Here is a 13811-nt window from a genome sequence, read left to right as displayed (position 1 = left end):
AAAACGGAATTTGCTGGTTGGGTGGACCTCGAGTATAAAGAGAGCATCCACATAAAGATTGTATGCAAGTAGTGAAATAAAAAGCTGCTATAAAGGGAAGGCTGACCTCTCAATATATATCTGCACTGAAAAAAGGCAAGAGTCAAGAAGTTCAAATTGCAGTGAGAGATATTTCCACTGGACATAAGGGTTTCTGGCCAGAGAGGGATGTGGAACCCTAGAGTGGACCTTTAATGAGATGCTAATGGACTCTGCCTCTCAGGAGCCTTTGACAGGAGAATATATTAAGTGGATATCTCAGGAAGCTGGACCAGAAGCTTTGGAAGAGCTGTGCTACTATTTTAACATCAGAGAATAACTCCTAACTAGCTACAGAAATCTACTTGGAAGACTCCTCAGCAAGCAAAACAGTATATGGAGAAATGTAGAAATAGAATGAATTACATGAAAATAGATTGTGACTAAGAATGATTGGAAGGCCTGGGGCTGTGGATTGAATGCAGGAGTGATGTTGTAAAAGGTCAAAGATGTAAGTTTTTATTCCTAAAGAATTATCCATTTAACTCCTTCTTAAGCCTCCTTCCAACACTATAATTCCATGGTTCCAGGAAAAAGTTACTGTCAAACTGAAGTTAGACTCAGGTTTACTTTTCCTTATTAAAAAATAGGATTGTAGGCCGGCCGAGTGGCTCAGTTGGTTAAGAGCTCGCTCAAGAATTTGAGCTCTGAGCAACAGCGGTTCGAGTCCAGCCCAAGCTGAGCAGCCGCTGAGCTGCCAACAGGTAGCAGGATGGCTCAGCTAAAAAAAAAAATAGGATTGTAGAATTCTGAAGTCCTCTCACTGCTAATTCACACATCACACACATGTACGCATACAATCAGAGAGGTTAAGAAATTTGCAATATGTCAAAACTATATTAGTAATAAAAACTTTTGAAGGAAGGAAGGAAGAATTTTCTTCAAATTCTTCATAGACTACAACAAATTTGACTACTTTATGAGTCTTTCATTCTTTCAGTCTGTCTGCCTGTTGCCTGTGTACACATGTGTGTGCATGCATGGTTTCTCATCCTCAGCAATTCATTCAACAACCACTGCCATAAAGCCATGGTGGCCTCCTTGTCAGCACGGTGGGGAAATAAATCGAGATTTGGTTACTTCTGATGATTCTAAAACCGATTTTTTTTCTCAGATGATTCCAAATTCTCAGAAGCTGTGCAGACCTTGCTCACCTGGATTGAGCGAGGAGAGGTGAACCGTCGCAGCGCCAACAACTTCTACTCCATGATCCAGTCGGCCAACAGCCACGTTCGCCGCCTGGTGAATGAGAAAGCTGCCCATGAGAAAGACATGGAAGAAGCAAAGGAGAAGTTCAAAGAGGCCCTTTCTGGAATCCTCCTTCAATGTGAGTGGAAATCAGAGTTCTGCTGAAAGGATGAGAAGGCACTTCACTGAGTCACCAGTTTTTCTACACAGGAGCCAGCCCTGTATAGCCATTCTGTGTCAAGTGGCAAGGCTCCCTTCTTCACTGACTTGCACTCTCTTTATATTGCCAAGTGCCCCTGTGTCCAATTTCACAGGATACATGTAGGGACCGCCTGTGTTCATTTTCTCTGGTGTATCTACTTCAGCTCCTTAGAAATGCTGATTCTTAGGCCACAATCCTGTGCTTCTACTTTCACTTGCTCTCAAGTTACAAGTAGCCCCTGGCCTCAGTGGATAGTTGTAGATTTTGTTGCTAAGGTTAGAATGGTAGCCTTACCATTTGTAAGATTTGCATCATTGTTATAATATGCTTTTCAGGTACTCAATTTTAGTGATAAATGTAATTATATTTCCCAAGGTGATTGAATGAAAGCCAAATTTGCTCCTTTAGTCTTTTGTTTTTAGTTGCCTTTCTTCTACATTTCCTTTCCTAGATGTCATAGACACTGGAACAGGATGGGAAGCCACTGAAATGACCATTTTCAAAATGAAGTACACTCTAAACCTACCCAAGGTCTCTTAAATGAGGCAGATCAGAAAAATTCTCAAGTAATATTTTTAGTTCACCATATTATAAAATTATGCACTCATATATTTTGAGTAAGGAACTTTATTCACCTTAAGAATAAGGTATAGTTTTGTCATTTTCTTTTGAACAGCTATGGCCCACTCTTCTCATACTTGACTTCCCATAGTTGACTCATATGTGATTAGGATTAAGGAGGAGTTATTTCATTTTCCATTTTATTTTGAAAGTATTACGTGGGCATAGAATCCAGGAGAGGAAAGCACATGTTTTTAGGACTTCAGAATAAATAGAAAAAAAAGAGCAGCAAGCATCCTGGGAATATAAATCCTTAAATCCTTAGTTGACAGGATACAAGCAGACCTATAAACAAAGAAATAGCACCTCTGGATTTTCTTACTGTGAACACTATGCTATCCATAGGCTATTGTCCTTCATTTCTTTTCCAAAATATATCATATCTAAATTTCCCTTCTCTTAAACTGGGTAAGAAAAAGCCCCAGAATATTTGTACACATTTCCCCTTTGAAATGTAAAGAGACCCTGAAAAATACTATCTAGGACTGCACTTACAGTATTCTTTCATAAAACTTACGTTTCTCCAGTCAACATGTCTATCTAGATACACCTAAAATGGATTCCATCCATCTTAGGTTTTGATCTGATGCTTCTGGTTAAATATACCTCAGAATAGTGAAAGGATGGATTCTGTTGAAGTGAAGCATCCAGGCTCATTTTGGAGGGCTAGTTTGTGAAAGAAGACAGTGGTCAAAAGGAACTGGTATAGTTCACTGTTTGCTGCCATGCTGTGTGGGGTCAGTAGCACTGAATCACATTCACCACAACTCTTGCCTCTCCTGCCTGAATGAATACAGACTGCCATATTAAAACTTAAGTCACCATTCCACCTCAAACCTTCTGGAGTTCCCTTTTCTCTTTCTGTGTATTGATATTTCTACCTTTGTGTCCCCTTTAAAATCATAGTACCCCAACACGTAGCCTTTTCCGAGTACAACCATAGTCTAGTAGTGTCATTCAAGAAGATACAACAAGCCTGATGCTTCTCTTATTTCTTTTTTCCTCTCTTTTGCCATCCCTGGATGATATTCCGGCCTGATTCAACTGTTGACCTGACTCTGCAGTTGAGCAGATAGTAGCTGTGTACCATTCCGCCTCCAAACAAAAGGCGTGGGACCACTTCACAAAAGCCCAGCGAAAAAATATCAGTGTTTGGTGCAAACAAGCTGAGGTTGGTAACTTTTTACTCTGATAGCCCCTGGGGGGACGGTTAGTTTCTTTAACAAGTTATTGATTTGGAGTTGAGCCAGAATTAAATAGTACCAAGCTCCCATGGTCACAACAAGGCCCTAATGAAACACTAAGATATGTTCTATAGCCTGTCACTGTGTCTAGACCACCTGCTGCCAAAAGGGTAATAAATGTGCACACGTCCTGAATGCATGCTACTGGATGGAAACCTTAGTAGTGACAATGTAGGTATGATAATTATAAGTTTACTTCTCTAAGCTAGCTAGTCTTGGGTACAAAAATAATTACTGACCTGTGTGTAGTGTTAGTATTATTAGGGCTGACTTACATTTTTTAGAGCATCTTGACGTTGAGACTGGAAGCTGCCTGGTGTTACACTGGAGCATTGAAATTTCTGAGCTTTTTTTTTTTAATCAAACCTGCTCAGCCATCTTTATAGGTGGCAGCTTTAAAGGTAGCAGAGGACGCTGGTATCAGATTAAGGTTGACACATACCTCTCTGCTTGTGCTCAAGTAACATTTTTAGCATAACAATAGAATATGTCTGATGTGGTTAGGTTGCTATTCTGAATTCAAAGTTAAAAACCAAGATGGGAGGTATGTTTTCACTGATATGCCTTTGGAATGGTGTTACATGTACCTCAAGTTCATCTGTTCCTATGGGCAGCTTCAATACCCAGCCCTGACACTTTTGATCTATGTGTGCAGCCACTTTTTCAACTTTGTTTTTGAGTTCTCTTTGCCAGTCTGGTAGCAATCCTATTATATCTTTCAATGCAGGTTGTCATATTCCTTAACATTTAAATAGCGTTTGTCAGGCATTTACATTTTATAAAGCACTTTCACATTGGTGATCTAACCTACATCCCAAAAGTTTTGGTGTAGTTGGAAAGAACACTGGACTTAGAATCAGACATGAATCCACATCTCAGCTCTGACACATTATAGCTATGTGACTTTGAGCAAGTCAGTCAGCCTTTCTCAGTCTCTATTTCTTCACCTGTACATTGGAGTTAAAAATGTCCATAAGGGCTAATAACTAGGTATAGTATCCATGCTTTACATGTGAGGAAACTGAGACAGTTGTGATATACACAAAATTGCACAGCTAGTAAGTAGACAATTCAGGACTGGAAATTCTTCTCACTCTAATATGAACTGCCTTGTGGTCTTGAGCACATCATTTAATCTTTGTAGACTTAAGTTTCCTAACCTATAAACTGAAGATAATAATTTATTCTTTCTGTCGTTCATGAGAATACATGACATAGTTCATGTGGCAAAATTTGAAAACTGAAGAGTGTTTAGGGGAAAATAAGCTAAGCCCTGTTCATACTCGTAAAGTGTCTGTGAGCCATCAGTTTTGGTTCAGCAAAGGGATCTGGAAGTGGCTGGGGAGACATTCCTGAAGCTATCAGCTCAATGGATGGGTGGAATCATGAAAAGCCAGTAATGTTTTTAATTGTTTTTAAAAAGGAATTAGGAATAAAAAAGGGAACTATTGTCTTACTAGCACTAAATTATTTTAAAATCCTGAGGCCTCAACAAACAAACAAAATTCAGCATTGCAATTCAAACATTTACTGAGCAATTCTCTGTCGCAGGCATTATGATAGGCAGTGCAGGATGAGATGGCATTGGCTTTCAGGGAGCTAGAAGGGTAACAAAACTGATCCAGGGGAGGGGTTGAGTTTAGTGCCCTAAATTAAAAATATCCAAACTCTTTAGTGTAGTTTGAATAGTTCAGAAAAATAAAGGTCGAGAGAAAAATGCTCAATGTCTTACAATTGTAGAAAAGCACTGTTAACGTTCTACCTTCCCTTCAATACACATATATGTAGACCCCTTTAAGGGGGTGGAAGAAGCTGTCTGAACTGCCCCGCCCATTACCAAAAGTCTTGCCAGTACATACAGACGGTCCCAACCTAAGCTTTTTGGTACAAAAGTGACACATTCAGTAGAAACTATACTTGGCATTTTGAATTTTTATCTTTTCTTGGTCCGGCAATATGAGGTATGATATCCTCTAGTGATGCTGGCCAGCAGCAGACAGCCACAGCTCCCAGCCAGTCATGTGATCACAAGGATAAACAACCAATACTCCACCGTGTACTGTGTTGCCAACATTTTTTGGATATTGTGTTCTACGGGCTAGGCTAAGTTATGATGTTTGGTAGGTCAGGTGTATTCGATGTATTTTTGACTTACAATATTTTCAACTTATAATGGGTTTATCAGGTCATAACCCTATGTTAAGTGGAGGAGCATCTGCATTGCCATTTTGTAGGAGGAAGGCAGCCTCTGGTTGGAGCACTGACTTGCTTAAAGCCACAACTCTTCCGTAAATGACTTTGCAATAAAATATTTTCCATGAATATTATGCATCAATGCTCTCTGTAGTTATATCAAGCTTACCTATCTGGTGGATATATACTTGAGTTTAATTACCTTCTCAGTAAAGATAGCTATGCCAGTGAGCTAGACATTTCTCTGGGTCTGGAGAGAACTGAGAGCTATATACCTTATCACCTAATACTGTAGCAGAGCTTCCTTGGCAGAGTGATGAAGATAAAGTATATGGCTAGCAGTACTTACCAAGAACTGTGTTTCATGATGTGGCTGGTAGAATTTGTAAAATCCCAGAAAATGCTTCCTGCCTGTTGGACTAAATTAAGGTCTACCTAGAATACCTCAATCTTGATACGTAAAACAAAACTGAGAGTAGAACGTAACTCATGACCATCCTCTGGCATTGCATTTCCTAAACCTAGAAGACCTCTTCCACTTTATATTGGTGCTTCTTTAAATCATGGCTTTTTTACAGCCTCTGTATACTTTCAGTTGGTAACAGGCAACTCTGAGGAGTAAAAGAGGTATCCTGTAGAAAGTGACAAAACTGTCTTCTTAAGTTGGGGCTGCTGCATAGCACCCCACTGAGAATCAGAGCATCCCCATGACTAAATCAACTAGACTGGCTTTTTTTTTTCTTTTTTTGACTTAGTCATTGGAGCTACAACTCCTAAATCAGGGTTTCATTAAGTTGGAAGTTTCTGGCATTGAACATTTTTTACCAGTTGCCTCTGGGAATAATCCACTTGGTGATCTCCTTTATGGGGTGCAAGCAATCAGTACATAGGGAGCTTCCTTGTTCCGTCCTGAGCCTCCCCGCTTGATCTCTATTATCTGCCTTTGGCCCTTCATGTACTGTTCCTTTCCTATTTCATGCCTTGAGTCGTTGCCAACCGCCTTCGGCTTGACACGTGTTCAAGTCATGAGACTCCTTGGGCCATTGCCAACCGCCTTTGGCTGACACACACCCAAGTTGCCCTCCTGCTCTGACCTTTCAGAGCGGGGGCCTTACAATATTGTAATCCTGTGCTGTGTCCCTACACTTCCTATGTCACAAAGTACCTCCTTATGTCACAAGTATCCCTTGTCTCATTGTAATTCTCCTACCAGCAGCCAACATTCTTACTCTGCTGAGAGAGGTTATGGAGTAAGAAGAAAATGTCCCCAAAGGCAAAGAGTTTCTCATTTTGGCAGCATATGCCAGGCAGACTAGTTTGCTAATGAGTCTTTTTCACTGGCTTACCTTTCCGATTTATATGTGTGAGGCTCCTGCTGATACAATTAGAAAGGCTATTGAAAGAAGGCTCAAGTTCCTCCCCTTACTAAATGTTAGTATCTATAGTGACTTTACTGACAGTTCTCTGTGTTGTGGGGACTCTTTTTCTATAGAATCGTTTAAAACCTGCAAGTGTCTCTCCCTGAGTAGCTGACATAGATTAGAAGTTATACCTTGGATAATATGAGTATATAGGAACTGGAGCCATGGCAGTAGACACGAAAGTTACCCACTTGCATCCTCACTAATATGAGGAAAAGGGACTCGGGGATTACTAAAATGAAATACGGTGACTGTTAACATAACTCTCTAGATTTCCAGGCTTCCCATTCCATATTCTGAAGAACTGTTTGCAAACAGATGTTCAAGTTATCTCCATACCCTTGTTTTAGGACCCATTTTCACTAATACTAGCTGTTGGCTTTCAGCCATCAAAACACATATTAACACAATTTGGATCAACCTAATTTGTATTTCCATTATGTGTCATTTGATAGACATTGATTAAGAACCTGTGTTTGTGCTTTGTCCATTGTATTGAATGATATCACAGAATCAAATCTCTACGTAGGGGTAGAAGCTATCTCCCCATCCTCTGCTCCTTTCCATTCCTTCATCATCTCACCCCTCACCACCAAGTATCCTGATAATGTTAAGTCTGAGTAAGTAAACTTTTGTTATACAACTAACAACAAATTTCACTTTTCTGTTAATCATGTTCCTATAATAAAACATGAGTATATAAAAGATGAAGTTAAGTTCACATATTTTTTATGAAACTGTATAATAGTTAGATAATTAACATGCAGTGATTTGTGATTTTCTTACTTTATGATAAATCAAAAATGTCAGCTGGGGAAAAAGGGTCTGGCAGAGCTGAGCAGTCAGTATGTGTGACTTCACCAAGGACCAGACTGCAGAGTTCCAGGAGGCATTCCAGCTGTTTGACTGAACAGGAGAGAGCAAAATCCTGTACAGCCAGTGTGGGGACGTGATGAGGGCCCTGGGCCAGAACCCCACCAGCGCCAAGGTTCTCAAAGTCCTGGGGAACCCCGAGTGATGCGATGAATGTAAATGTGTTGGACTTTGAGCACTTCCTGCCCATGCTGCAGACTGTGGCCAAGAACAAAGACCAGGACACCTAGGAGGACTATGTCGAAGGCCTTATGGTGTTTGACAAGGAAGGGAACGGCACTGTCATGGGCACTGAGATCCAGCATGTTCTCGTCACATTGGGTGAGAAGATGACAGAGGAAGAAGTAGAGATGCTGGTGGCAGGGCACGAGGACAGCAATGGTTGTATCAACTATGAAGAGCTCGTCCGCATGGTGCTGAATGGCTAAAGACATTCCCAGAGTGCCCAGCGCCCTGTGCCTTCCCCTGTGTGAGACTGTATGTGGCCCAGAAGGCTTCTTACATTCTCTTGTCACAACACTTTCCCTAGCTTGTCTCTTGGATGATGTTTGCCATCAGCATTCACCAAAGAAACTTACTGTCTGTGCCCTAAAAAAAAAAAAAAGTCAGCTGGTACACACGTGATTCTTTTCATGCATTTTCCTCTGTCTAGGGTTTCAGTTTTATTCTGTTTAAAATGCTTTGTCCTCCATTTTGGAGCAGTCTGTGTTTTTCTAAGCTTCAGAAAAGTTACCATTAGAACAGACTCAAAGCCATTATAATGCAGTTTCAGAAATCAATAACAGTTCACTGTTTAAATGAAAAATATAACAAGCCTACTGTGTGCAAGAAAGTGATATAGAAACTTTAGTAAGATTGTCTTGACTTTTTTTATGTAGTCTATCAGTGATGTGACCCACTCAATTTCAGGTAGAGATTTACAAATGAAAATTTCTGGAAAATATTTTTGCATGCCATTGCCACTCTGACTAGACTCAAATGTCAGGATGAGGAAAGGGGCAAATTTGGGAGGTACTGCTATTTCTCTGGTTCCCTGCACTTCAGTGGCTCAGAGTCCTCCTCCTGCCTGCACCTATGTCCAGGCTAGGTGGAGTGCCTTCCTTCGGGAAATGCCACCTTTCACCCTTTCACTCTGAAATTATTTGTTAGGGTTGGCTTCCCAAAGTAGAGCTTTTTTTATCTTACAGAGAGTACAGTATCTTAGATATCAAGAGCTTTTATGGTAAGGTTTTCAGAGAATTAAAATCTCACTTGCTTTACTTACGGGTACTGTCATTTACTAAATGTTCTCCATAAGTTTACTGTAGTATTGTACACTTTAACCTCTGATGTTCTCTTTGTCTTCTATCCCATTCATGTGGTTTAGAATTGGATATTTATAAAGAGTAATGAGGGGGCATTTGAGATCTTGGTCCCCTGCATATGTCATCAGTTTTGCTCCAATAAACAGACAGATAGATAGATAGATAGATAGATAGATAGATAGATAGATAGATAAATGAGAGATAGATAGATAGATAGATAATGAGACAGGCCTTAGTTTCTTTATAGCTAAAAAAGATTGTCTAGTGATTAGAGGGCTCTAAGCTCTGCCACTTTGCCTGCCTAACTGAATAACTTAGAGCAAGCTTCCCCTTAGTTCTTGTTTTTTGTTTTTTGTTTTGTTTTGTTTTGTTTTGTTTTAGCTGAGCCATCCTGCCAGCTGTTGGCAGCTCAGTGGCTGCTCAGCTCGGGCTGGGAATCAAACCGCTGTTGCTCAGAGCTCAAACTCTTGAGCGAGCTCTTAACCAACTGAGCCACTCGGCCGGCCCACCCTTAGTTTTTCTTACCCTCATTTCATTATCTACTAAAGGAACTGATAATTAGTTCTTGAAGTAATTTGAGGCATTGAGGTCTGTTATAGGTCTGTTATATTTCTAGGGGTATTTTTAAAGATGCGAAAGACCTCTAGAGAAGCTGTATTATTTAGTTATTAAACTTTTTATACTTCTGAGAAGAGATTATGCTTTCTTGACCCACTGAAAGCAGAAAGATGCTTTGTGGATGCTGAGCAGCTACACGGCATGTCTTCGATCTCAGTTAGACCTTCCTGCCCTGGGACATTTCCCTAGAAGGAACGAAATTTACTCTTAATGAAAAACACAATAATTTTCCTAGAGTTAGACAACATGTTTGTGAATTGAGAGTTGGTCTCTGCTTATACCCTCTGACAGTCTACATTTTTGTTAGGCAACTGAGAGAGCCATACCTTTTCCTGATCAGGAAGTTGCACAATATTCAAATTTGCCAGTGTCAGACCTCATTAGAATCACCTTTCCAGGAACAGCACTTTGATAACTGAAACCCAGACTCCTGAGGTAGAATGAATTCTTAGAGATGAGTAATTTCTTTATTTTTTTCTCTGCACAAGTTTGAATAAGACATAGCAAATCTCTCTCTTGACATAGTCCTTTAAAGTTCATTTTTCTCAAGCAAGTCATTATTTTCTTTATTTTAAGTAATGACCCTACAGAACATGAGAGATGCTATGTTAGTATTTCTATTTTCTATTCTATTTTTCTGTTGCTTCTTAACCATCAGTGATAATGGTGAAAACTCACTTTTTTAAAAGGTACTTGTAATTATCTTTAGTGAAAACTTAACTTGATATAGAAATCATTATTTTCCTGATACAAGGAATAAAGAAGGAGGGTATTAGTTTAGATAGTAATGAACTATGGCATTAATTATTAAGAAATCCATGTAAAATATTTATAATCCCCCTAAATGGAGGTAATTTTCACCAGACAGCTTTGGATATTTCCTGTATTAAGGCCCATTTGGGGCTAATCTAGGCAAGGAATTCTCAGCTCAGTGCTGAGGAGCCTCTTACAGTCACCAGGTAGCCTCTAAGTGATTGCAAGTTCCTCCACAATGCACAGTTCTTATGTTTACTCATTTTGAAAAGGTGACTTTTCCAGTGTGATCTTGATTATTTCCAGTGTTTTTCATGCTTTCCTGAAGATCAGTGTTTAAATCTGGTAGTACTTCCCTTCAGCCTGAAGAACTTTCTTAAGCATTTCTTGTAGTGCAAATGGGTGACAAATTCTTGCATTTACATTTGTCTGAAATATTTATCTCATCTTCATTCTTGACAGATTTTTGTCTGAATATAGAACACTGAATAAACAGATGTTTTTATGTCTTCTTACACTTTAGAGATATTGTTCCTCTGACTTCTGGACTTTATTGTTTTTGAAAAAAATCAAAGTATTCAAATTGTCATTCCCCTGTATATAATGTGTTAACTTTGTATGGCTGCTTTGAAGATTTATCTTTTCTTTTTCAGTTTTGTTGCGATATAAATGAACATACAGCACTGTGTAAGTTTAAGGTGTGCAGCAGTATAATGACTTTACTTACATATATTGTGAAATGATTATCACAATAAGTTTAGTTAAAGAGTTTCTCTTAATGTTTAGTTTTCAGCAGTTTTACTAGTGTTCCTAGACATACTTTTTTTTTTTCACATATATCCCGTTTGGGGTTCACTAAGTTCTTTCAATATGTAGACTAATGTCTTTCATCAAATTTGAGAAATCTTCAATTATTTTTTCTTCAACGATTTTGAATAATTTAATCTCTCCTTTTTCTGTGATGCCAGTTAGTTTCTCTCTGTTTTTCAAATTGGATAAATTTGTTCTTCTCTCCTTAAGTTCTCTCTTTATTCTGTCATCTCCATTCTACTGTTAGACTCATCCAATTACTTTTGTTTCAGATATCTTCAGATATTGTATTTTTTTAGTTTTAGAATTTCCATTTGGTTATTTTAAAAACTTTTTATTTCTCTGCTAAGATTTCTGATCTTTTCATTTATTATATTTCCTCTACATCATTGAGATAATTATACTAGCTGCTTTAATTCCTTGTCTGCTAAATGCCATATCTGGTCCATTTCAAGTTTGGTCTGTTGATTGTGTTTTCTCTTGCAAATGGATCATCTGATCCTGGTTCTCTGTATATCAAGTAATTTGGAGGTTTTCCTGCATATTGTGAATATTTTACTTTTAAGTCTCTGGATTCTTTTATGTTCTTACAAAAATATTGACTTTGTTTTCTTTTGCTTTAATGGTCAATTTACTCTATTAGATTTAAGCTAAAAATTCTTTCTTTTAGATGGCAGCTGAAATCTCAGTTCAGTTTGTTTAGCCTTAGGTATGTTGTTTGGAATCTGCCCTGTGCTTCCATGGTTTAGGGGTCATGCAGAAATTTGAAAAGATCTTATACACAGAATTTCAATCTCTCTTTCTTTGCTGCTCTCCTTTCTGAGACACCCCTTCTCACTTTCCAGTGGCTGTGGTTGCCCTGAACTCACTTCTTGATTTCTTTAGGATATAAAGACTGTGTGATTTCTATTAAAATTTTAGCCACCCTGGTGGTTAGACATTTATATAATTTATGCAGTGATCTTGCAATTAGTCTAGTACCCACCTGGCACTATACATATAAAATAATATTAAAGGTAAACTATAATGGAAAAATAAATAAATAATAATAATAAAAAAGATTAGCCACCCTATGAGGTGCTAACTCTGGTCTGCTCTCAGACTAAAAAGATCCTTAAAAACTGGGAGACCCACACCTTCTTCCAAGTGTCAGCAACTCTTCAGAATATGCCTGCTTTTGTTAACTTTCCAATGTCACCAAATAATTAGGGGTGTGGTTTGGTTTGGTGTTTTGTTCAGAAAGTATAGTTTTTATCTATGGAAGGGGTAATCTGGTAGAATCTCATTCTTGACAGCTCATTTTTGCTGTAACTTCTAAACCTGCAAATGTTTGACTAAGAGTTCTGTTGAATAAGACTGAAGACTGTAAGGAGAGAGGGAAGAGAAAGGATGGCAGTAAAATCAAAGGATTTTATGTGGGAGGGTGAAAACGGCAGAACCCTACGGGAAAGTTCAGAAATCCATTTAAGAGGTGAGAGAGAGGTCTTTCATTGCTAACAGTACTCTCTAATATGAGAGGGTACAATAATTATTGACTGCCAGAACTCTGGGTATGGAAAGAAAGCCTTATGCAAGACAGAGTGTACAAAGTCAGTTTTGTTCTATTGAGACAATTTCAGCCTCAACGTGCCCCTTTACCTTTACCTTACAATTATTCTAAAGTTTTGTTATATATCAAAAAACCTGCTTTATCTTATCCTTAACATTTTCTCAACATTTTCAAGACTTTCCTACCTAAAAAGCATTCCTTTTAACTTTAGGAAATTCGCAACATACATAATGATGAATTAATGGGAATCAGGAGAGAAGAAGAAATGGAGATGTCTGATGATGAAATAGAAGAAACAACAGAAACCAAAGAAACTGACGAATCAGGTAAAGATAAGTCTGCTTTGTTTTATTTAACATCTACATGCAAGGATGATATTTTAGAACCATTAACACCCAGTAAGTTATGGGCACAAACCCATCAGACTGGAACCTGCTAAAAATAATTAGGCCATACAAGTTCAAACTGGATGAGTATCAACTTGTGGCTATAGGACTTGCTCTGGTCTCCATTTAGCGCCCACCTTCCATCATAGTACCTAATTAAAACTGGACTTTCTTTTCCTAGGAGCACTAGAATTTTAGGCATCGTTGTTTTATATTTAGTTTATTTGATTTATTAATAATATGTTCTACAATATAAACCATAAGAGAGCTTATGCATAAATAGGTAACTAGCCAAACTTTTCAGAAAATTAGTCAGATCTCTACATCACTTACACCTTACACCAAAATTCATAACAGAAGATGGATTTGCAATTCCAATGTAAAAATAAATCCATATAGCAAAATAAATTCTGGAAAATATAGGAGTTGATGGACCGGTGGAGTGGCACTTTGGTTAAGAGCTAGCTTGGGGTGCCAGAGGGCCCCGGTTCGGATCCCACATATGAGGGCCAGTGACACTGCCCTCTACAGCTAAGATGCTGAACAACAGCTCATCCTGGAGCTGGGCTGC

The 13811-nt window shown here is 38.6% G+C and overlaps 1 protein-coding gene and 1 pseudogene across 4 annotated transcripts in view; both read left to right on the top strand.

Annotated features, from left to right (window-relative positions):
* ENOX2 (ecto-NOX disulfide-thiol exchanger 2) overlaps positions 1 to 13811 on the top strand; it is a 329605-nt gene that overhangs the window by 264606 nt on the left and 51188 nt on the right. For all 4 annotated transcript variants that reach the window (XM_019653896.1, XM_019653900.1, XM_019653899.1 and 1 more), the window contains 3 exons: positions 1193 to 1405; positions 3154 to 3260; positions 13066 to 13180. In XM_019653896.1, the coding sequence (XP_019509441.1) occupies positions 1193 to 1405; positions 3154 to 3260; positions 13066 to 13180 (435 nt within the window). The remainder of the gene's footprint in view (positions 1 to 1192; positions 1406 to 3153; positions 3261 to 13065; positions 13181 to 13811) is intronic.
* On the top strand, positions 7795 to 8302 carry LOC109388857 (myosin light polypeptide 6-like; annotated as a pseudogene).

The sequence above is a fragment of the Hipposideros armiger genome, unplaced genomic scaffold (assembly GCF_001890085.2).
Source record: "Hipposideros armiger isolate ML-2016 unplaced genomic scaffold, ASM189008v1 scaffold_210, whole genome shotgun sequence".
Lineage (NCBI taxonomy): Eukaryota > Metazoa > Chordata > Mammalia > Chiroptera > Hipposideridae > Hipposideros > Hipposideros armiger.
This window is presented reverse-complemented; position numbering and strand designations above follow the sequence as displayed.